The 23159-nt window shown below is 57.2% G+C and overlaps 2 protein-coding genes across 16 annotated transcripts; one reads left to right on the top strand and one right to left on the bottom strand.

The window, feature by feature from the left end:
* Window positions 1–4718: 4718 nt before the first annotated feature.
* On the top strand, window positions 4719–10052 carry SLC25A39 (solute carrier family 25 member 39). 7 transcript variants are annotated; one of them, XM_060082241.1, is made up of 13 exons: window positions 5670–5800; window positions 6090–6186; window positions 6671–6770; window positions 6903–6962; window positions 7075–7119; window positions 7394–7503; window positions 7842–7909; window positions 8052–8176; window positions 8355–8528; window positions 8843–8952; window positions 9167–9248; window positions 9327–9407; window positions 9517–10052. In XM_060082241.1, exons 3-13 carry the CDS (start codon window positions 6686–6688, stop codon window positions 9630–9632), a joined length of 1056 nt encoding a protein of 351 aa, XP_059938224.1. In that variant the 5' UTR covers window positions 5670–5800; window positions 6090–6186; window positions 6671–6685; the 3' UTR covers window positions 9633–10052. The 7 variants fall into 7 exon arrangements, with proteins under 7 accessions (XP_059938220.1, XP_059938224.1, XP_059938221.1 ...); XM_060082238.1 differs by having other exon boundaries at window positions 7370–7503; XM_060082239.1 differs by having other exon boundaries at window positions 7060–7119.
* A 652-nt stretch (window positions 10053–10704) lies between these two features.
* Window positions 10705–20132, bottom strand: RUNDC3A (RUN domain containing 3A). 9 transcript variants are annotated; one of them, XM_060080813.1, is made up of 11 exons: window positions 19791–20132; window positions 16034–16149; window positions 15491–15639; window positions 15219–15304; window positions 14302–14391; window positions 14108–14188; window positions 13764–13929; window positions 13478–13635; window positions 12539–12676; window positions 12318–12442; window positions 10705–11285 (listed from the first exon to the last, which is right to left on the bottom strand). In XM_060080813.1, the coding sequence occupies exons 1-11, from the start codon at window positions 19895–19897 to the stop codon at window positions 11143–11145; spliced, it is 1359 nt and encodes a 452-aa protein (XP_059936796.1). In that variant the 5' UTR covers window positions 19898–20132; the 3' UTR covers window positions 10705–11142. The 9 variants fall into 9 exon arrangements, with proteins under 9 accessions (XP_059936796.1, XP_059936799.1, XP_059936797.1 ...); XM_060080816.1 differs by having other exon boundaries at window positions 12318–12424; XM_060080814.1 differs by having other exon boundaries at window positions 15491–15627.
* Between the last annotated feature and the right edge of the window lie 3027 nt (window positions 20133–23159).

Below are 23159 nucleotides of genomic sequence, written 5' to 3'. Positions count from 1 at the left end.
CCTACAACGGTATTTGGCATACAACACTCAAACATTTTTAAAAAGAGAAAAAGAGAGGGAAACATTCAGTAAATCAAAAAGAGAGAGAGAGAGAGGGAGACGAACACAGGTCAGGCCTTTGGTCCAGGCCCAGCTGGGATGGCTCCTCCTCAGTTTGGGTCACTGAGACACGGGCTCAGCCCTGGCATGGCCACGCTTTTCTGGAGGCTGACATGCTCCAGGCAGCCTCGGGCACACTGGGAAGCAGAAACTGAAGCCCCAGAAGGCAATGACACTACATGGGACCCCTGGTGCTTAGTGAGCTCATGAGGTTCTCAACAGAATCAGATCCAAAGTCTTCTTTTGGTAATATAGTTTGTAACTCTCCTTCAATAAATTTTCAGAAGTGAAATTCACAGAGAGTGTAATTACCTATGCACGTTTTTAAAAATCTGTATTAAATTCAAACTGTAATAGAGAGGAAAAATAATAGAAAGTAATTTAGAATTAAATAACATGTATTTCTGTGTGTGAAAGCTCAGGCTTGACTCCACGAGAGAACGGAAGCTTGCAGATGCCCATGAATCACTGGCGATGGAGAACCGGAAATGGAGGCTCTGCGCTGGAGTATTTTGCTAGTAACTCAGCTCACACCAGCCAGGTGGCCAACAGGATGAGATGTTCTGAATGATCCTTGGTAAAGTTCTAACGGAGACAAAGCCACATCTTCCTGAAGACTGCATGGTAGTTTTATTCCTGGGAAGTTCTACAGATTATCAATGTAAAACCATTAAAAAAGATATGGGTGAAATAGAGCTGGCTTCGAGGTCAGATAAATATGAACAGATTTCTCAAATCCGCAGATGTGGAACCCGCGGATACAGAGGGGCCGACTGTATTCCACATACTAGGCCATTTTATATAAGGGACTTGAGCATCCCCGGATTTTGGTATCTGCAGGGGCTCCTGGAACCGATCCGCCATGAATACCGAGGGACGACTGTATGTGGTTGTCCAGAAAGACAGAGGAAAGCCGCGAGGTGTACGAGTATAAATCCCTGTTAATGTCAGACTGTCCTACACTTTATAGGACATTGAGCATCCCTGCCCTGACCTCTATCAAATGCCAGGGGCTCTGATCTTGTGACAATCACAAATGGCCTCATAAATTCCCCAAATTTCCCCTAGGGGGCGGTAGAGCTCAGATCGAGAACAACTCCCCGGCATATTCCCCATCGCCCCGCTGTTTAATTTAACACTTATCTTTGAGGTTGTTTTACACTCGGAAGTGGAGGTCAGCATCCCTTTCAAGGTGGTATTTGTTATATGGGGATATTGTCCGGCAGTCCCTTTGCATGGCTTTCTGCTGTTAAAAACAGGGCTAAGGTAAGGGCGAGTCATTTCGCACATGAACAAGCCAATCAGGGAGGAATGCTTACAAGTGGCCTGGCTGAGTCACAGGGTTGGGCATTTGGCATTTTGATAGCTATGGCCCAAAACTGCCTTCCTCGGGGGTAGATTAATCCACACTCCCCAGCAGAGTAGAGAGTTCTAGGCATCTGGCTGGGGGTTGGGGGGAAGGCAGTTCTGCAGTCTTTGCCAGGACCCTTCGCCTCTGGAGGCCACCTCCTCAGACCACACCCAGGGTGCTCCCAATGAAGACTTGGGTGTCCAGAAACTTCCCAGCTCATCTTCTCAAGCCAGGGAGGGGCTGGGGGGAGACAAGAGAGGCCTTTCCCTGGGTGGGCTGATTCTAGCTATTACATTTCTTTCTTTCTTTTAAACTTAAAAAAAAAAAATACAGGGACCTCCCTGGTGGTCCAATGGGTAAGACTCCGTGCTCCCAATACAGTGGGCCCAGGTTCGATCCTTGGTCGGGGAACAAGATCCCGCACGCAGAGACGTGCCTGCTGCAACTAAGACCGGGTGCAGCCTAAATAAATAAATACTTAAAAAAAAAAAAAGATAGCTTTGTTGTTGTGTTTTTTGTTTTTGTTTTGTTTTCCCAGTGCATGGCTTGTGGCATCTTAGTTCCCTGACCAGGGATTGAATCCAGGCCACCGAAGTGAAAGCCCCGATTCCTAACCACTGGACCACCAGGGAATCCCCAGCTTTGTTGCTTTCTGATTCTATACATAATATATATGTATTTCAGAGGGAGAAATCCCTTTCCCCACCAACTTTTTATTTTAAAACCTTTTAAAACTTCAGAAAAATTGCAAGAATGGTACAAGGAGCACCATATACCCTTCACTTTGATCTACAGTTGTTCACATTTTGCTCCATTGGCTTTATCTTTTTATTTTTGCTGAACCCTTTGGGACAGTTGCAGACATTTGCACTAAACACTCAGTGTGCATTTCCTAAGAACAAGGACATTCTCCTACAAAACCACTGTATGGTTATCACACTCAAGAAATTTAATGTTAATGAAGTAATATCAACTCTACAGGCTTTATTCAGTTTTCTCCAGTTGTCACAATAAAGTCCTCTATAACTTCCCCACCCCTCCCTGCCCACAGGGCCCAATCAAAGATCTGACTTGGCATTTAACTTGAGGCCTAGAGTTTGGATTTCTCTTCTCCGGTTCAGTGGTCCTGCAGCCTGGGGCCTTGCCTACAGGAAGGCACCTCTGGGTGGGAACGGTTCAGGCCCTGAACTCAGAGGTGCTGGTAGAGTCCACGGGAGGGACCTGAGCCCTACTTCAGCCCCATAAATGTCTTCCTAGGCCCTGGGGGTGCAAGCTGGGGCTTGCCCTGGAAGAATTCAGCCTTACAATAAACTATCTTCTGTTTACCTCGCTTGCCAGGCAAGGACTTGTCCATCAGTCCCTGAGATAATCCCTGGGGCTGGTACTATTTGCTCCCCTTTTACAGTTGAAAGGAGTTTCTGTTTTTCCATCTGACAAGGAGGCCCGTGATGGCCACATGGAGCCACATGCTGCCTCTAGTAGGACCACTGGGTGAGTGGTCAGCGTGAACCGCGGCTGAGACAGCCAGGACGGTGGCCGCCTCCTCCTCAGGCCTCTAGGCTTGCTTCTCAGGTCAGGCCAGTCTAGCCAGAGCCCCACAGGTTCATGGGCATCTCAAGGCTCTGGATCCACCCTGCAGTCGCCATGATCGTCCTTGGACGACACCGCCACCAGCTCCAGTGGTGGATAACTTCTGCCTTCTGCCCAGACTGTTGCCAGCATGCTGGCCTTTGGTTATACCAAGGTTTTCTCAGCCTCCAAGCATTTACATGTAGGGGATGGCAGGGAGTGAGATCTATTCAGCTCTGGGTGGGACTACAGAACTGTTGGTCGACTCAACTTTTCACAGACATGACTTTAGCTAAGAGTCTGTAAAATAGCAGGATGGGTAACTCATCCTTATTTTCAGTTGAGGAAACTGAGGTGTAGTGACAAATCTCAAAGGCATCCTATTGCAAAAAGAAAACCAGAAATGGAGTGCAAGCCCCTCATTCTACTGTGAAGGAAACTGAGGCTCAGAGGTCACCATGTTTGATTCCTGGCTGTGCTACTTTGCTCTGGGGAAGAAGGCGTGTAAGGAGTTATCACTATCTGTGCCTGCATTTAGAGGCAGAGGTGGGACCAGAATCCTGGTTGCTCTAAAGACCCTTTCCAGAACTTTCTGTGCCACAGGTCCTGGAGTGGGGCGGGGGGCAATCAGTAATAATAGTAATGGTCACCAACTGCTTGCCAAGTGCCAGACAGGGCTCTAAGCACTTTAGAGCTATTAACTCATTACATCCTCAAATTCCCATGAGGCAGGGGTATTTTGATCCCCATCAGCTCATTTATAAATGGGTGGAATGAAGGCTTAAAGGACTCCAGATACTTGCTAGAGGTCCCACAGCTGCTGCAGCAGGCAGCCCAGATTGGAACCATGTCCCGCCCTCCCAGTGCTCTGATCTGGAGGCAGGTAAGTGGTGCAGCCCCACCACACTGTATCTTAGAGTTCTTGGGGCCTGAGGCCTGAGTAAACATTTGCAGGGAGCAGAGAGCCCTGGCTGAGAATGGGATGGGATGGGAGATCCTCTGGACTCGGGTAGGAGGGGGTTTGAATTCTAGCTCTTTCATTTGTGTGATCTTGGTGCAACTTGACCTCTGGGGTCGCCATTTTCTCATGTGAAATATGGGAGAGTGCGTAGGAGAAGTCTGGATTCTACTCCACACCAGGAGTCATTTCACAGAAGGACCTCAGTTTCCTCCTCTGTAAAATGGGGGGGGGGGGAGTTATCTCTTGGCTGATGGCTGTGAAACTGTGTAAGTCATAACTTTGAGGGAGTAAAGGACCCTAATAGGGGCTGGGTTCTCGCCCTGTCAGTTTATAAAATTATTTTGTGTCATTTCAGAATTCAGTTGGTATGGGAAGGGCATGTAATGGGCGCCTTCTCTCAGGGCCCTTTTGATCAGCAGCACTTCACGGGTCACTCCCCTGCCCCCATTTCGGGCTTCCTAGCGGTGGAGAGCCGCAAAGTCTTTTCTCAGGGAAAGCACACGGTTGGCCCCTTGGAACCCACGTGCTAATCCGGCGTGCACCGGCTGGCTGGGCGACTCCAGGCTTGGACGCGACCATTCTGGGGGTGAGGGGCGGAAGAGCTGGTGACGTCAAAGTCACGGCCTACCCTTCTTAAAGGCGCAGGCTCACAGCCGGTGTTCTTTTTTCTCTTAGGACACTCTCGCCGCACTAAAGTTTTAAAAGCGAGGCAGCTGATGGGGTCTCGGGTGCGGGGCTGGCCCGGGACAGAAGTGCGGCTCCTGAGAAGCGGGATCAGAGACGTCCAGGATTAACGCCCACCTGTCACCCGGGGAGGCAATGGGGTGCGGGGGAGGTACTTGTCCAGTTCTTAACTTTAAGCCTCAGTTTCGTGTTCTGTAAAACGGGGTTAATAATGATCTACTTCTAGAAGTTCTGAGACGTAAAAGAAATAGGTTTCGTGAGAGTACCCAACACAGAAATATCGATCTCCTTCTCCCCTACTCAATCCTATTCCTGTGCGAAGGAGGAATCCGAGACCCAGAGCGGTGTAGTAACTTGCCCAGGGTCACAGGGAGGTGGGACGAAGCCCAGGTTAAACCCGGTTGAACCCACGTCTCCCGGCTCCCGGGCCAGCCTTTCCTCTTTGTCCAGCCTGCCTGGCCCGGGTTACTTACTCGTCAACTTCACTACCCACACCTGCAGGGTACCCCTCAGTTTTGTCAAGTGGTTTTGCAGTTGCAGTCTCGATGGCTTGTTAAATAGAGACGACCCTGTTTGATACGGTCGCCATGAAGTTGTAAAATCTCAGCAAAGAGCCCGATGGGTTAATGTTTGTCAGCACTATTTCATCGCCCCCTGTGGCCTTGGAAGAACTGATTCAAACCCCCGCCGCCAAACAAATGAGGAAAATGGGGAGACTGCTTTACCCACGTTCGTCTAGAAAGTTTGCGGGAGCAGCGCTCGGCCGGGATGCTGGCGGGGTGGTGTTGGCGACAATACGCTGTCAAGTACGGTGCTGCCGCCAGGTCAAGCGCGGCGTGGAGACTCGCGACCTTGGTGCGCGGGCCCGGCGGGGCACCCGCGGCGCGGGGCCGGGTTAGCGCGGGACCCAGAGGAGGCCGCGAGTGGGCGGGCCGGCCTCACTCCGGGCAGGCGGCCGGTCGGCCCGTGGGGGGGCGGGGCCTCGCGGCGCCGTCCAGGGGCGGGACGGGCTCGTCCAGTTTCCGAGTCGGCCTTGGTGCTTAGCGAGCGCGCGCGGAACCGGTCCCGGCCGCGGAGCCGCTATGGGCCCGCTCGGCCCCGGGCGCCGCGCCGCGCAAGCACCGGCCTAGAGCCAGGTGGGCGGGGCTGGACTTGGGCTGAGGGTCCGGCGGGGGGCGGAGGCGGGAGTCGGGTCTCTGGGGGTCCCGGGGAGCCTGAGCCGGGCCTGGATGGGGGCCGGGAGTCGCGGGCCGACCTAGTCGGCCCCACCGAGCGCCCCTTGCGCGCGGGGCCAGAACAGAGAGTGTCGCCGAGGGGCGAAGAGCGATCTTGTCTCCCCATCCCTACTTCCCGCACTCTCGACCGGCCCCCCCGAGAAAGAGATTTTAAGGGAGAGGGAGCAGAGAGATTGTCCTTCTCCTCCAGGCTCGGGGCTTGGCCCTCCGGCCTCGGGAGGACGGGTGCGGGGGAGGGTCGGGCACCCCCGCCTGCAGTGGACGGACGGACCCTTCGCCGCCCTCAGGTTTGTTACCTTTCCCTCCCTGCCGGGCTCCACCTCTCCAAGTCCGGTGACTCGAGGCTCGCATGGGCCCGCCTTCGGGCTGGGTGCTGGAGTGGGGGCGTAGGGGGGGCGGCTCAGGCGTTTTGATCTTTGGGCCCCCAGGCCGTCCCGGGCACCTGCACTGAAGAGGTGCACAGTAAGCCCGTGTGGCGAGGGTGAGGAATGGCGGTGGGTCATTACCGTCCATTAACTGATGAATGATTCTCCCAGATTCCTTCCTAACTACTTCCACGGTGACCTTGGGCAGGTCACCTCACTCTCTGAGCCTCTTTCCCCTTTGGCAAGGTGGAGTTGACAGTAACTGCTATAAAAAGTGGTTCTGCGAAACTCATAGTGAGTGAGTGGGGTGAGGGTCCAGCTAGTGTCCCCAAGAGCCTCTGCCTCCGTTCTCTCCCTCCCCCTGGCTCCGGTTTTGTGCTCCAATTGACTGACGTTTGTTTTTCAGAACTGAAGCTACAAGATGGCTGACCAGGACCCTGGGGGCATTAGTCCCCTCCAACAAATGGTGGCATCCGGCACTGGGGCCGTGGTCACCTCTCTCTTCAGTAAGACCTGGGATGGTGGGGTGGGGGCAGCCGGGAGCTGGGGCAGACCAGAGATTAGAAATGACTTGGCTCTGGATGAGGGGTCGGGGCGGGGTCCTGAAAGGAGCTTTCAGACCTGCCCTCCTCCCCCAGTGACCCCCCTGGACGTGGTGAAGGTACGCTTGCAGTCTCAACGCCCCTCGGGGGCCACTGGTGAGTGTCTGACCCTGAAGCCAATAGGGAGTGGTGCCAGGGATCCCCAGAGATGAGGTCCCTGGGGCAGGTGGGGAACATTTGTGACTTGAGGTAGTGCCTTGTGTTTTAGAGCTGATGTCTTCCTCCAGACCCTGGAGCCTCTCCTACGCCAAATGTGAGTGCCCCACACCACGGGGAACCCATAAGTGTCCTGGGGAGGGATGTCCCAGTCTCCCCAGGGCACACGGGGGTCTCACAGCCACGGACTAGCACACGCTTCTAGATCATATTAGGTAGTCCTTGGTCCTACACAAGAACGGCCACCCAGGGACCCCAGGCTCTGCTGGCCCTCTAGGGATGGGAGCTCACCACCTCCCTGTGAGGTTCCAGGGCTCTGTCATGCTAACGCCCCTCCCCTTCCCCAGTGCCCTCCTCTCTCCAATCCACAGGGAAATGCCTCCTGTACTGCAATGGTGTCCTAGAGCCCCTGTATCTGTGCCCAAATGGTGCCCGCTGTGCCACCTGGTTTCAGGACCCCAGTCGCTTCACTGGCACCGTGGTGAGGAGCAGCTGTGCCCTTAGCTGGGTCTGTTGGCATTCCTGAGGGATTCAGATTGGTCAGGCAGCAGACCCAGGAAAGACCGGGTAGCGCAGAGCACATAGGGGTGGCCAGTTCAGTTTGGGAAGGGCTTTCCTGAGGAGGTGGGGCCATCACAAGATTTTGAAGGGTGAATAGGAGTCTGTTTGGAGCCAAATAGGGAATTCCATGTGTAGAGGCCTGAGGGGCTACTGGGTAGGAGCGAGGGCATCAGGCTAGGGCCCAGCGTGGGCCAGCCCCACCACAAGCCTTGTTCATGTTCACCCTCCCTCCTCCTGGGCTGGTGTCTGCTTGGCCAGGATGCCTTTGTGAAGATTGTGAGACATGAGGGCACGAGGACCCTGTGGAGCGGCCTCCCAGCCACCCTGTGAGTACCCCAGTTCTTCGTATTGCTTTCCCCTGATACCCCACTGACCCCTTACTCCCCTGTTGGCTGGCTGGGTGGGCAGGGGAAGCTTGGGAGGTTTGGGAACTTCGGGGAGTCTTGGCTAACCTGTTCACACCCCTAGGGTGATGACTGTGCCGGCCACTGCCATCTACTTCACCGCCTACGACCAACTCAAGGCCTTCCTGTGTGGTCGAGCCCTGACCTCTGATCTCTACGCACCCATGGTGGCTGGCGCACTGGCCCGCCGTGAGCACAGCCCTGGGCTTTCCACCTCCCCTTGACCCCACCCATGCCGGAGCCCAGTCTGGACTCCCAGCTCCAACCTCTGCCAGCCTAGGGGTGGGGGGGACGTTCAAGGCCCCCAGACTCTGGGCAGGCTGCCCCTGGGACCTGTAAACTGATCCCTCCTCACTGGTCCCCGCAGTGGGCACTGTGACTGTGATCAGTCCCCTGGAGCTGGTGCGGACAAAGCTGCAGGCTCAGCATTTGTCATACCGGGAGCTTGGCACCTGCGTCCGAACAGCTGTGGCTCAAGGCGGCTGGCGTTCACTGTGGCTGGGCTGGGGTCCCACTGCCCTACGGGATGTGCCCTTCTCAGGTAGGCACCAGGAGTGCAGGGATTGGCGTAAGGGAGCCCAAGAGGTCTACAGCCAAGTCCCAGCTTTGCTACTGCTGACCTTGAAGTCACGTAAACTCTCGGAGCCAAGAACATCTCATCTGTGAAGTGGGCCCCAGCAGGCGGGATATTCAGCCAGTTTTCACAAGATACTTCTCGCAGAGGGCCTGTTACGGGAACTGGCACGTGGCAGGCAGGCTTCGTAGCTGGGAGGGAGTGGTTGTGATGTAGGTCTGTGAAAGGGGGGTGGTTTGTGCCCTTCCCATCTCTGATGAGTGAACTCCTGTGCCCCCAAGCTCTGTACTGGTTCAACTATGAGTTGGTGAAGAGCTGGCTGCGTGGGCTCAGGCCGAAGGACCAGACCTCCGTGGGCATCAGCTTTGTGGCTGGCGGCATCTCAGGGACGGTGAGTTAACCAGGCTGGGAGTGTGGCCAGTAGAGGTGTCCTTGGGGTGACCTGAGGGCCATTGCAGATGCTCCGGAAAAGAGTCCTTGCTTGCCTGTCAAGGAGTGCGCTCCCCCTCCCCTCCTGAAGCTCTAGCTGGGGCTGGCAGACCCTGGCCGCATGCAGGGGATGGGGGTCCTGGGAACGGAGACCAGCCCTCTCCCCACCCCACCAGGTGGCGGCCATCCTGACTCTACCCTTCGACGTGGTGAAGACTCAGCGCCAGGTCGCGCTAGGAGCGGTGGAGGCTGTAAGAGGTGAGGTGCCCTGGCTGGTGCTGGGCGGGGCAGGCGGGGTCCCATCGGGGTCTTACAGGGTCTCGCCTTGGTTTGCAGTGACGCCCCCGCACGTGGACTCCACTTGGCTGCTGCTGCGGAGAATCCGGGCTGAGTCGGGCACCAGGGGCCTCTTTGCAGGTGAGCGGCTGTGTGTGTGTGTGTGTGTGTGTGTGTGTGTCCACGCCCTAGTGGAGGTGGGGCTCCCGGGGACCCGACCTCTGACCCCAGCCTCCCCCTCCCACCGCAGGCTTCCTCCCAAGGATCATCAAGGCCGCCCCGTCCTGTGCCATCATGATCAGCACTTATGAGTTCGGCAAAAACTTCTTCCAGAGGCTCAACCAGGAACAGTTTCTGGGTCCTTGAAAGGAATGAGGGAACAAGGACCCGACCTCTTCCGTGGTGGGAGTGGGGCAGGAGGAGACTGGGGCAGGAGGAGACTGAGCCTGGTGCCTTTTCCTCAGCATTGCGGGGAGGGGCCTCATTTCTCTTTCCTCCCCGCTCTGAGCCCCATGGGTAGGGGGCTGCCCCTCTGGGCCCACGCTGACCCCTCCTCTCTCAGACCACTTTCTTCCTGCTGCTCCCCATTCCCCAGCCCCAGGAATCATCACACCCTCCCCTCAAGTTCAAGACCAAATTTGCTAACCTCTCCCCCCCTTCTTTTCCCTGTGGGTTTGCTGTAGCTGGGCCTGCCCCCAGGAGCCGCAGAACCTTGCGCCCGGCATAGTCTGCACCCACCCTTGTTAACTCCTTGAGTCTAAAGATGATAAACTTCTTTCCACTGCCTCTGATTGTGGGGGTCTCTGGGGCGGGTGGGAAGCAGGATTTGGTGAGTGATTTGCACAGAAGAGGGCTGGAAGGGACCTTGATGTTGGCTTTGGCTGCCCAGGTGGCACCCATGTAGAGGACCCCTCCCACAGTGTAGTGAGAGCAGGTGGGGATAAGGACCCAGAGTTGAGATGGTGGTGAGACCTCTCCCCAAGGGTACACTTAAATGACAACCCAGGAGGGAGGGTGGCTTCACTGCCAGGCTTTGGCCTAATGGAAGGGTCTGGATCTCTAGGCCAAAGCTGTATTGCTCAGGATGATGGAAGGGAAACGGGGCCCTGCCACGCCTTGCCTTCTCCATCCTGCCACCCAGGATGTCCAGCATCTTCTTTGCCTGGGGTAAATGAGTTACCAAAGAGTATCAGGTTGAAGGGGTCCTTACATGTTTTGGTCCTTCCCTGGGCTGACCTAATATTTAGGACACTTAATACAGAAGCCACCCACCTCTTGAATTATTCTGACCAGTCTGCTCCCAGGGGGCACACCTGATTTTATCTGGTCTAGCATCACCTTGGTTACGGGCACAGCACTAGCCCCACCGCATTCTGCCAACCTCAGAACAGGGCCCTGTCCCAGTCCCCCCACAGACAAGGCTGCTCTCAGTCCTCTGGTTTTTATTTGCCTGCTACCCTCATAGCTGCCCCCCGTGCCCCCCCCAGCCTGGGGGCTGGGGAAGGAGTGACTTGGGGGCATACACACGGACAGACGAGAGGCATGGGAGGCGGCGGTGCCAGGCTGGGCCACCAGCTCCTGAGGAGGGCGGGGAGATGAGCGAAGGAGAGTCCGGTAGGGAGCTAGCCAGGCAGCAGGGTCGCCAGAAGAATAAGCTTCCTGAGGGCTCCCTGTGGCCCCGGTGCCCCTGCCTCTTGGCCCAAGCTGCCTCCCTTGGCAGCTCCTGCCTCCATGGGCAAGAAGCTGAACCGCGCTAGAAGCAAAAGGTGTCTCCCGAGAGACGCCTGGCTGAGTGGGCAGCATTCTCTGGAGGGTGGCCTGGATTGGGGGACTGAGGAAAGGCGGCAGGTGGGGCCGGCACCGTCCGTGCCGCTCCTCAGCTGGGACTCAGTGCCGGGCTGCCCTCGGGACTGTCGCTCACCAGGCACTCGTTGGATTTGAAGCTCGCCAGGGACTTGCAGCTGGGGATGGAAGCCAGGGAGCCGCAGAGGCCCAGCATGGAGGGCGTGGGGTCCTTCCCTGGGGAGAGAGGGCGGGTGAGGTGGGGCCAACCGGTCTGCGTGTGCGAGTTGCGTATGTGAGTTGGGTGTGCACAGGTGCGGGCGGAGAAGGGACAGCCCTCAGGTCACCCATCCGGAGACCTTCCTCATTGCTGGAGCGCTTGCCTTTTTCAGTTAAACCCTGGTAAGCACCTGCCCATTTCCATGCACAGAGCTGGGGGCACTGCATTGTAATCGTCAGTTTATGTCTCTGTCTCCCCCCGAGGGTTCATCCTCTCTTTGTCCATTTATTAAACACACGGTGAGCACTTGTTCCGTTCCAAGCACGGGGGATACAGAGAACGGACGAGACACAGTCCCTGCCCTCACGGAGCTCACAGTCTGGTGGGGAGACAGACACACGGACAATCACAAACACTGTGGCGGGGTTCCACGTCCATAGCCTGCCTTGTGTCAAAGAAGATCTAGGGTCATCCAGTATAGTGTGGTTTTTAGAAAGAAAAGACAGGTAGTCCAGGCACCGGGAAAACTAGGGTGGGAAACCAAGGTGAAGCCAGAGGGGGAGGGCAACACAAAATGCATGCGTTGAAGTCCTGGACATTCTCTTGAAGGGAGCCACTAATTTGGCTCTGAGCTTCCTGGCAGCCAAAGAAAAGGGGGAAACAATGATCAGGCGACTGGTTCACAGAGCGCATGAGATAAGAGCAAATTAGGTAGGCGAAGAACTCCCTGAGGATTTGCAGGGCTCTTGAGGATGTCATGATGCCAAAAGCCATGGAGCCCTCACCATATGCCAACACTGGTGATCATTTTAAACAACATCCCCATTTTACAGATGAGAAGGACTCAGCAAGGTGGAATCAGTGACCAAGCTCGCGCAACCAGAGGAGGCGCAGCTGGGATTTGCCTGACGCCCCAAACCAAGCTCTCAGTTGCTGTGCTGGGCTCTTGGGGAGAGTTGAATGAATGAGGGAAGTGGCCAGGGCCTGACTACAAGCCCCGAGGCCTGGCCTCAGCCCTTCCGGGATGGGTGCTGGATTGGGGGGCTCACCAATGGGGCCCCAGGGCTCCTCGTCCCGCTTGCCCTCTCCCAGGCGCTGGGAGTCCGAGCTCAGACTGGCTTCAGCCGACAGCGGCTCCGTGCTCATGAAACTGTGTCTGTGGCAAAGCAGAGAGCTGGTGTGCGGGCAGAGGCCCACGGCCCCAGTGCCCCTCTTCCCTGGTAGAGGAGGGAGTGGCACTGAGGCCAAGCCAAGTCTGCCTGGGGCTTACCTCCGGTAGAGCTTAGGGTTGTTGGCGCCCTCGGCCCCATTGAGTGTTCCCAGTGACGGCCATTGGTTGACCAGGCGTGTGGTGACGTCCTTGGAACACTGGGCCAGGGGAGCATGGTCACCGGGGATCAGACCTGTCCTGGGATGGGGAGGGGGGGTCAGGCCTGGCTGGAAGAGGGAGCAGAAGTGGGGAAGAGGAGCTCAGCAAGAGGTGGGGGGAGGGGTTAGGATTGAAACCTGGGTAGCAGAAACGGGTATGAATGCTGAGGACCCGTGGGGCAGATCCTGGGAGTCAGTGGAGGGTACTGGGGGGGCCACGGCGGTGCCAGGAATTAGTGCCCTCGTGCTGGGGGTTAGGGGAATAATGAGATGTTGCAGGGGTCAGTCAGGGTGATGGGCGGGTGGGTGCAGCATAGTGTGGGAATCATGAAGAGTCATGGGGTGCCGCAATCATGCTGGGAGGTCACAGGGTGATGAAAATGTTTCAAGGGGAACGGTTAGAGGGATGGGTAGGGGTGAGGTCAGGGTTCACGGTGGGTGATGATGGTCAGTGGGCCTACGCTGCAGATCAGAGGAGTGGTGAACAGAGGGAATAATGCAGTCATGTTGAAGGTCGTTGAGTCACATTAATTAGAGGTCCTTAATTGTAATCTTGGGGTCCCAGGAGTACTGTTCAGTGGCCATTCTAGCTTATGTCGGGTAGTTGAGGGTGAAGTGGGGAGCCGGTTGGTGGGGGGCCTTATGTCGAGAATGATGTTCGGTCGCGGTGGCGGGGAGGGGGCTGGATCTCCGGGTGCCGGTGACGGACTCAGGGGTTTGATGCTGGTGCTTGGTATCAGGAAAGGTGGCGTTAGACTCAGTGGGGGCGATGGTGGGGGTTCCCTGGGGTGATGTGGTTGGGGTGGCCGAGGACGGGGGTCAGGGCCGCGGCGGCACTCACAGCTGCTCCTGCAGCTCCAGGATCACGCCTTCCAGCTCCCGCTTCTCCCGCTGGTTCTGCGCCGCCGCCTCCTCCAGCTGCAGCTGCAGCCGCCGGTTCTCCGCCTCCAGGTCCTTCAGCTGCGACTCGCGCAGACGCACCAGCTCCTCCAGGTAGCCCTGCGGGGGCGCCGGCTCAGCCCCGGCGGCGAGAGGAGGGAGTCCCCGCGGCCGCCCGCCCTCTGCCGGGCTCTCAGCCCCCACCCCCCGCCCCCCGCCCCGTCCCGCCCCCGCCGCGCACCGCGCACCTTCTGCGCGTAGACAATGCGGAACTTCTGTTCCATCTTGTGCCACTTGCTGTACCAGCTGTCCTCGTCGGTGACGAGCGGCAGGTACGGGTGCTCGGGCGAGTTGTCCTCGCTCGTGCTGCTCTCGGCGCTGTGCCGCTCCTCCTCGTCGGTCAGGTAGTCGTAGCTTGGAAGGAGGGCGCAGTGGGCACCGGCCGGCCCTGCCCGCCCGCGCGGCCCCAGCCACACCCCCTTGGGCAGGGGGACCAGGATGCCGCCCAGCCCGCCCGTCTCCCGCCATCCCCGCCCCTCAGGGCCGTCGTCTGTCCGCACCCAGCACCCCCCGCCGCAATCGGGCTGCTCACCTCTGGGTGAACTTTAGGTAGGGCGTGTAATCGATGACTACGGGGGTCTTCCCGTCCAGCACTTCGCCCTTTAGGCAGAAGCTGGGGGCAGAGCAGCCACAGGGTTGGGGGCGGGTATGAGGGGATGGGAGTGCGGACCTTCGCAGAGAAACAACCTCAACCCCCGACCATGGCCACGGCCACCCAGGCCCCACCTGAAGTCTATGGCGCTCAGTCCGATCAGCATCCCGGTGAGGACCGTGGCTTCCTCCCGCAGCATGATGGCTCCCGAGTCATAGAAACGTCTGCGGGGAGGGGTGAGGGACTGCCGGTGTAGCATCCTCCCAGGGAGCCCCACCCCTCAGAGCGTCTCTTGTTGGCTTATTACCAACCTTTCCTAGAGGAAGGAGGTATCTTTTTCCTGCTCACCCCTCAGCTGTGGATCTTGTCTCCCCCTCAGACTGGGGCCCACTGGGGATAGCGCCTGTGTTTCCCACCTATTAGAACGTGTGTGCCCTGAGACTAGACCTCCATCCTCAGAACTCCCCCTTCCCCACCAAGTACTGGGTCACCCAGATCCTTAAACATCAGGAAACAAGTCCTAAAACAGTGCTTGGCATACAGTAGATGCTCAAAAATATGTTGACGTGAACTCTGAAATGTGAGGACAGGCTAGAGATACAATGCAGTTAAAAACCCACAGTGCAGGGATTGAAGGTCTGAACCCTGGGGCTCTGGAGTCCGTGGGTAGCAAGTACAGACTGCTGCTATTGTTTGGGGAGCAGGTAGGGCTCTGTGTTGTAGGCCATGGAAGGCCAACAAGTAAAATGATACACAGTTGAGGCTTGTCCAGAGCTGTGTCTAAGAGCAGAGCTGTGCATGAGACCGGTGCTGGGGGTCATGGGAGATAATGAATTTGACTTGGAAGAGATGGTGGTGGTGCTAAAGGTGTGTTCTGGGACTGCAGGCCCAGCTGACTGGTGGACAGTCTGGGAGATGGAAACTAGCAGTGCATACTGGGAATTGTAGTCCAGGTACTGAAGGTTACATCAGGAACTTAAGGATCAAGTGTGTTTAGGCAATGAATGTACACACTGGGACTTGTGGTCCACAATGACTGAGGAGGTCTGACCTGGTGGTCCGGGTGTCCCGTAGGGCTGTGGTGATGTATTCCGACATGCGCTTCTCCATCAGTGCCACCCGGATCCATGCCCGGCCCTGGAAAGCACGCTCACCTTTACTTGCTGCCCCGAAGGGACTCAAGTGTGCACCACTGGGTCTGGATCTCCTGTGGCCCTTCTCTCCAGTGCCCGTGGGCAGGGGCTAGGACCAAGGAACAGGCAGCCCTCCTGTGTCCACAGCAGGGAGCAGCTGCCCTGGCCCTGCTCACTGCAGGCCACTTACCTTGGCGCGGGCAGTGCTGATGTTTTCCATGTTCTCGATGCTGCTTACGCAGTTGTTGGGCACTTTGCTGCAGGCCAGGCGGATGTAGTCCCAGAAGCCCCGCTGCCCGTCTGAGCTGAACCAGCTCACCGGACCTGCTGGGGCACAGGCTGAGCCAGGGCAGGGAGGGGGCTCAGCAAGACCAGGGAATTCGGAGAGGGTCCATGTAATGGGGTACACACATGCGTAAGTATAAGCAGCCGTGCGCGTGCGTAGTGCCTACCCCAAACGCACGTGCACACACATGCATGTATATACAGGGCACATAACTGCACGCCCATGGCTGGGGCTTGTGGACACCCACTGCCTTGTGCCCAGAAGATCCCCTCCCCTCTTCCCAGCTCTGTGCATGGGCTTCTGCGCATGGTCCAGAATTGGGGCCAGGGTGAATGATGGAGTTCAGAAAGCCACAGAGTAGATCAGAGCGGGGGTGGGGGGTAGCTGGAGGCCAAAGGCTGGGAGTTGGGAGGGCTGGGCAGTGGGGGGACAGGAACCTGGGCCCACCTTTGAAGCGGTGGCTGAGGATCTGCTCTAAGATGGCTGCAAAATTCACGAACTCCTCAGATGAGTCATCGATGGGCTCTGCCGTGTACTTCTCCAGCAGCGTTTTCACAGAGAACCTGGGCGAGGGGGAGGGAGAAGGGCAGTAGGGTGTCAGGTGAGAAGACAAGGTGATGGGGGTAGAAGGAAGGCAGAGAAGAGGCCACCAAGAGCACGGAGTGGTGGGGGAGCGGAGGGAAAGAGGGCGGGAGACAGGGGAGACTGTAGTGACCCATAGAGGGGCTGTGACATGCGAGAGTAGGGTGGCAGGTGGGAGACTGATGGACAAAGTGGGTGACAGGAGATGGGAGAGGCAGAGAAAGAAAGCTTCAGGAACAAGGTATGAGAGGGGATGAAACAATCGGTAGAAAGATGAGGCACCTAGAGCCAGCGGGCTAGCCCAGAGCCCCTTCCTCCTTGCCCACCCTTTGGGGTTGCATTCTCTCTGTCAGAGAAGGGTAGGGGTCCGATAGGAGTTAGGAGCTGCTTTGTGCCCCGTCCTCGAGCTGCCTTCTGCTATTGCTGGAAAAATCTCCAGTCCCTTCTGGGGTGGGGTGCGGGTCACCTGTACCAGGGCATGTGAGTTGGCACCAAGCACATGGAGTGTGGGCATGCATGGGTGGCCAGGTGGGCTCCCAGCACACGGATGCCCCCCTTCCCCCTTCTCCTTCCTAGCTTGGCCACCCACACACCAGCTGCCCAGACCCAGGCGGTGCAGAACTGGGCCGGGGGAGGTGCAGGGTGTGGGTCTGACACACTCAGTGGGTGGGAGGGGGCATTGGCAGCAGATCTCTGGAAGCGGGCTTGGGGGCCCGGACACCTGGCTTCTCAGAGAGGAAGGAAGCGAAGGGAAGCCAATGGGGTTGAGAGGCTGGAGCACAGCAGCCCCCGTCCCTCCCTTCAGTCCTGCCCGGAGACTCAGCTCCCTCTGCAGTCCCTATGCCTGCAATCGCCACCGGCCATCACTGCGGTGGGCTGGGACAGGGAGGAAGACACGGCTCCCAACATCCCATCATGGCCCCCTATGGGTGGCATAGCAGGGGTGAGGTATCCAGGGATATGGGGGCTGCTTGGAACTGTCCTTTTTACCCTAAGCTCATCAAGCCCTGTGATGTGCCCAGCACTATACTCTGTGTGTGTTATCCCATCCATCCTTACAACAGCCCTGGGTCCTCTTCTTATCACTGTCAGCCCCATTTGACAGATAAGGTAACTGAGGGTCCAAGAGATTGATGTTTTCAAAGTCACACAGCTTGTGAGAAGTCAACAGGTATGTCTGATTCCAAAGGCCTCGCTCTTTCTGCTACATCTGTGGCCTCCTGGTGGATGTAAGGATCACCGAGGCCCCGACCAACCCCTGCCTCCTCTGCCCTCTGTGCTCCAGCCCTCAAGCCTTGGCCCCTGAGGCTCTCAGGGCAATGGCACAACCAAGCCCATGGACCTTCCTCCCTTCCCTATGGGCTTAGAGTTGGTCTGGCCTGAGATCAGAGCCAGGTCAGTGCTGGAGTTGCACTAGGGAGAGGCAGCCTGGATGGACCCAAATCTTGTGTCCATGTGATACCTGGTGACCTTGGACAAGTCATTTAATCTCTCCAAGGCCCATTTTCCCCAGGTGCAAACAAGAACAATGGTACCTGTCTCATCAAATTTTGGTTCAGATCCCGGGAAAGACTGAGAGAAGGTGAGCGCAGGCCATGGGGTAGGGGCGGTGAGGAGCTGAGCCATTAATGGGACAGCCAGAAGGAGCCTGTGTTTAGGGCATTAATCTGGGCTTCGTTATGCAGCCCCGCCCCCTTGATTTCTTCTGGTCATTTGGGTCAGACCTCAGTGGGGGCCTGCGGCTGGTTTCAGCATGGCAGCCATCTGCCATCTGTCCTCAGGGGTGCTGCAGCTGGTCATTGCCCCCCCAGGAGCCCCATGGTGTGTTCCCTGCTCAGAGGTGCAAGGCTGCTGCAGGTTACCATGGAGACAGGGCGGCCAGGGCCCAGGGGAGCCCTCGGCCTGCTAAAGGGAACTGTTCTGGGAGCTGGAGGCGAACCATGTGACAATGAAGAGGCGGCAGGGGCCCGAGGGGTTTCTGAGCCTTTGTCATGCTCCCAATCGTCCCCAAAACTCTATCCCTCACACCCCAGCTCTAAGCGCGCTTCCAATCCACCAGAACCTCTGCTTCTGCAGCCTAGGCCAAGGGGAGTTCCCCCCTTTCCCACACACTCAACAGGCCCAGCTGTCCTGGCAGGCAAGAGAAGGAAGAGGAACCTAGGAGATCAAGCGAGAGGAGAGGGACTGGAAGGATGACATCGGGATGGGGCGATTTTTGTGTGCCAGGCACAGGGCTAGGCACACTCCTTGGTGTGGCTGTTACATCTACAGTGGGGATGATGAGGCACCCAGGGCCCAGAGTGGTTAGGAGACTTCCTCAAGGTTGTACAGCTCATAACTGATGAAGTAAGAGCTTGACCCTAGGACCACCTGTGTTTTACACCACACTGGCAGGGTTTGGGGGGTGAGCGTGGAGGCAGGGGACCGCCTTTGGGCTGGGCCATTGCTGCATTCATTCCTTCTATAACAGTCCAGGCATTTTTACAGAGGTCAGATGTGCACAGAACCGTGCTAGGCACTAGGGATAGAATGGTGTGAGACAGACGCAGTACAGTTGGGTGTGTGCCCAGGAACCTGGAAGGAGCTGTAGGATACGGAAGCCAGGGCATCAGGTGGGCACTGATTCCTGGGGGAAGGGGCGGGACCAAGGCCAGCGTGCAGGCACGTGGGGCTGGCAAGGGAAGACAGCCGAGCCCTGCACTGGGAGCGCCCTGCCCTCAGAGGTGGCGCGGGGGAGAGGGGAGGTTGCAGGTGGAGAAGGAAGCTGGCAGGGGGATCCTAGGTGGGGAGATGAGTGCAGGTGGGGGCTGAGAGACTGGCCATTCCTGGCTTCACGGCAGGGCAGGGGGGGTGAATCACTGCAGGGCTGGGAAGTGGGAAGCTTCACTTCCTGGCCCCAGGAAAGTGGGCAGGTCTTCCCAACACTGCAACAGCCCCACCCTCAGGAACCAATGGCTCTGCCCTCCCAATCTCCTCCCCTTGAACCCAGGAGACCCAGGCTTCTGCGGTCAGGCCCTCAGTCCTTCCCACGGCAGGGGCAGTGCCGTGCCTTCACTGGACGGATTCAGGGACTTTGCCTACATGCCAGTTGACCCTGCCATAGGCTGCAACTGCCCAGAGATGGAGGAGGGCACCATCCCTGATCCAGGATTTGAGCACTGGAAAATCTCCCAGAAAAGCCCCACCCCAGAGAGGCCAGGCTGACAGGAGTGGGAGTGAGGGTACGCTTGGAGGGCGTTCATCCCCCATCCCATCAGTTCTCCTCTGCCCACCCAGCTCCCGCCCCCAGCAAGGGAGTCAGCCATCCCCACCCCTCCCCCTCACACACAATGTCACTTCCTGGTTCTCACAGGAAGCTGCAGTGCCAATTAAACACCCCTCACCCCCAGGCCCCAGGCTGGGCATAGGCCTGGCTTGGCCTAGAAGGGTAGGGACCAGACCTCCAAACCCCCTCCAGGCCTGAGCCTGAGGATAGCGGACGCGCCCCTCCTAACCCTGTGCTCTCTCCCTTTTCTCCGCGGCTGCTGTGCATCCTCCCGCGGGCGCGCTCAGTCCAGGTCTCCGCAACCCGCCCCGCCGCCTCTTCCTGACCACCCCACCCCCGCCCGCCAGCGGTGCCCACCTGCACACGGTGATCAAGTTCCTACGCTCCACAGCCACATTGCGGGAAGACGCTTTCTTGGAGGGCAACCCCAGAGCCATGGTGGTCTGGACAAAGCTCGCTTCCATCCAGATGTGTAGCCACTGCTGCCGCCTCTAGCTGCCCCCCGCACCCGCCCGGCGCCCCGGCCCCCCCGCCGGATCACGGCTGGGCCCTCTGCCCGCCGGGGCCCCTCGACCCCTCCACGGCCATCCTCCAGCCGCTGCGCCTGTTGCCGGGCCCCCTGGCTCCCTCCCCCGGCGGCGATTCCAGAGCAAAACAAGGCAGGGGAGGGAGCTCTCCGAGGTGCTGAGCCGGGGCCCGTCACCCCCCTTCCCTAGCCGCCCGCCCCCCTTGTCAGGTGACGTCAGGGTCCTCGGGCCCCGCCCCGAATGCCGGGGACCAATCCGCAGAGGACGCAGGGTTTTGGGGGGAGGGGAGAGGGCCGGGGCCGCAGGGAGGGCGGAGAGGGTCCCAGGGAGAGGCAGCGATTGGAAGGAAGAAAGGGGGCTTCTGGCTTGTTCTCCACCCCCATGCTCAGAGCCCGGGACCCACGCCTAGCATCTCTGAGCTCCGACGCCTCTTCTCCCTTGTTTCTGACTTGTGATCAGTGGTGTCTATCTCAGATTTCTCCTTTCTCCTCACCTCCTGTACCCTCATCCCGGCCCCGCCCCCCCACCCATTCAGTCTCGGCATTCCCAGCGAGGCCAGGCCAGGTCTGCGTCCAGAGAGCGCAGGTGGCCCTACGCTGCCGAGCCGGAAGGCCAAGGAGCAGTCAGAGACTGCATATCTGTCTGTCTGCGCCCTGGCTTGACTTGTGTGCACCAGCCGGTGGAGTCCACGGATACTAGGGTGGGGGAGGGGAAACCAGAATAAGCCGTAGGAACCCAGCGCCTGGGACCACTCGGGACGATGAGTGGAGAGTAGACTGGCAGCTAAGGGCCTGGGCTCTGTGGAGGTTCCCAGCAGTAGAGCTGATGCCCACAGTGGTGCCAAGGTAACTGCTTCTTCTCTGAGTCCTACCTCCTCACACCACCCCAGAGGCAGCTGACATGAGGGGTTAACCCCTTGGCTGCCAGAATTGCTGCAGGGTGCCATCAACCCTCTCTGCAAGGCCAGAAAAGCTGGTTGCATCTTTTTTATTTTATTTATTTTTTTAAGCATAGTCGATTTACAGTGCTGGTTGCATCTCTTAGGGAAAGGTGGGGAAATGGAGGCATAGTCCGGCTTCCCTGCCACCCTTTGCTCCCTCACAGCACTGCTCCCACCTGCCCCATCCCTCTGTTTAGCCTGTTCTCTTTCAACCACTGAAATCCCCAGCTCCCACAGAAAGCTTTTCTGTGTCAGTTACAAGGGGGGCACACATTTTCTCCATCTGGCCTCAAGAATGTCCATTCACCAACTCTGCCCACTCACTGGGTTTACTCTGCTCGCTAGTGGCAGGTCAATGTCTACACATTGATTCAGATGTGCACCCACATCTGAATATGACCAGCAGGCAGGGACCCTCCATTAGCACAAACAGAGGAGCAGGAGATGAGAGACCTGGAGAAATTTCCAACCTTGGTTTGCCCCTCTGGGGGCTGGGAAGAAGGTCCTGACTCCCAGCACAGATCTCCTGCTCACTCGGCGTCAGCCTCAATTCTTGGCCTTTGGGACCTCAGACTTAGTCTTTTCAGTCCCTTCTCTCTGACTTTTCCCCCTTGCCTCACCTCTAAGAAGCCCCTCTTATTGTCCTCCTGCCTCCAGACCCATTGCCAGGGGTGATTGTGATGTTCGTTCTTTTGTTTTTTGGGTTTTTTTTTTTTTTTTTTTTGCGGTATGCGGGCCTCTCACTGTTGTGGCCTCTCCCGTTGCGGAGCACAGGCTCTGGACGCGCAGGCTCAGCGGCCATGGCTCACGGGCCCAGCCGCTCCACGGCATGTGGGATCTTCCCAGGCCGGAGCACGAACCCGTGTCCCCTGCATCGGCAGGCGGACTCTCAACCACTGCGCCACCAGGGAAGCCCCGTTCTTCTGTTTTTCAATTGCAAGATATATCGGATGCACAAAAGAGCACCTAAAACACATATGTGCAACTTGAAGAATATTTACAAAGCAAACACCTATGTCATAACCTCAATGATCAAGAAATAGGATATTATGGGCTTCCCTGGTGGCGCAGTGGTTGAGAGTCCGCCTGCCGATGCAGGGGACACGGGTTCGTGCCCCGATCCCGGAGGATCCCACGTGCCGCGGAGCGGCTGGGCCCGCAAGCCATGGCCGCGGAGCCTGTGTGTCCGGAGCCTGTGCTCCGCAACGGGAGGGGCCACAGCAGTGAGAGGCCCGCGTACAGCAAAAAAAAAAAAAAAAAAAAAAGAAATAGGATATTATCAACACCCCAGGACCTGCCGTATGCTTCTCCCAGATCTCATCTTCATCCATCCCCGCAAGAGATAACCACTATCCAGACTCTTGCGATAATCATTTTCTTGCTTTTCTTTATAGTTTTACCACTTACACATCCATCAATAAAACATATAGTTTAATGGTGTTTAAACTTTGTAGACATGGAGTCATACTATTTGAATTCAGTTGCAATTTGCTTCTTTCAATATCATGTTAGGGAGATTCATTTTCGCAGTATACTATTCCAATGTATGTCTCTATCACAATTTATCTGTTCTACCATTGTGGGTATTTTGTGCACCAGATAGGGCCTAGATAGAAAAATAGAAACCACACGATGTATTTGAAAGGGGATTTGGTTACACAGGAGTGGGAAGACCAAAAGAGCAAAAAGAGAAAGAGAACATAGAGACAACGTGAAAGTAGTGAAACTTATAACTAAATAAAGTAGCAAGGGCTAAGGGAACTCAAGGGAAGAGGTGGGAGCCCACGGGTGGGGCTCAGACTCAGCCAGAGCCACCAGTGGGCTGCTACTGGTGCCATCTACAAAGCTGGTTCTTAGAATGCAGAAAAAAGCTGAAGGCTAGAGCCAACTGCCAAAGATGGGGTGACCCTAAACAAAAACCCCAAAGAGAATTTCGTCCCTTCTCCTTTCCCTGACTTCCATCTCCCTCTAGTGCTTTCTATTAGTAGAACCTAACAGAAGGCCAGTTAGTAGTGGAGTCTGGGAAACAAGTTTGTAGAGACATGAAGAATGGATCTGGGGCCTCCCTGGTGGCGCAGTGGTTAAGAGTCCGCCTGCCGATGCAGGGGATACGGGTTCGTGCCCCGGTCTGGGAGGATCCCATATGCCGCGGAGCGGCTGGGCCCGTGAGCCATGGCCGCTGAGCCTGCGCGTCCGGAGCCTGTGCTCCGCAATGGGAGAGGCCACAACAGCGAGAGGCCCGCATACCGCAAAAAAAAA

This window comes from Mesoplodon densirostris, chromosome 18, assembly GCF_025265405.1.
Source record: "Mesoplodon densirostris isolate mMesDen1 chromosome 18, mMesDen1 primary haplotype, whole genome shotgun sequence".
Classification (NCBI taxonomy): Eukaryota; Metazoa; Chordata; class Mammalia; order Artiodactyla; family Ziphiidae; genus Mesoplodon; species Mesoplodon densirostris.
This window is presented reverse-complemented; position numbering and strand designations above follow the sequence as displayed.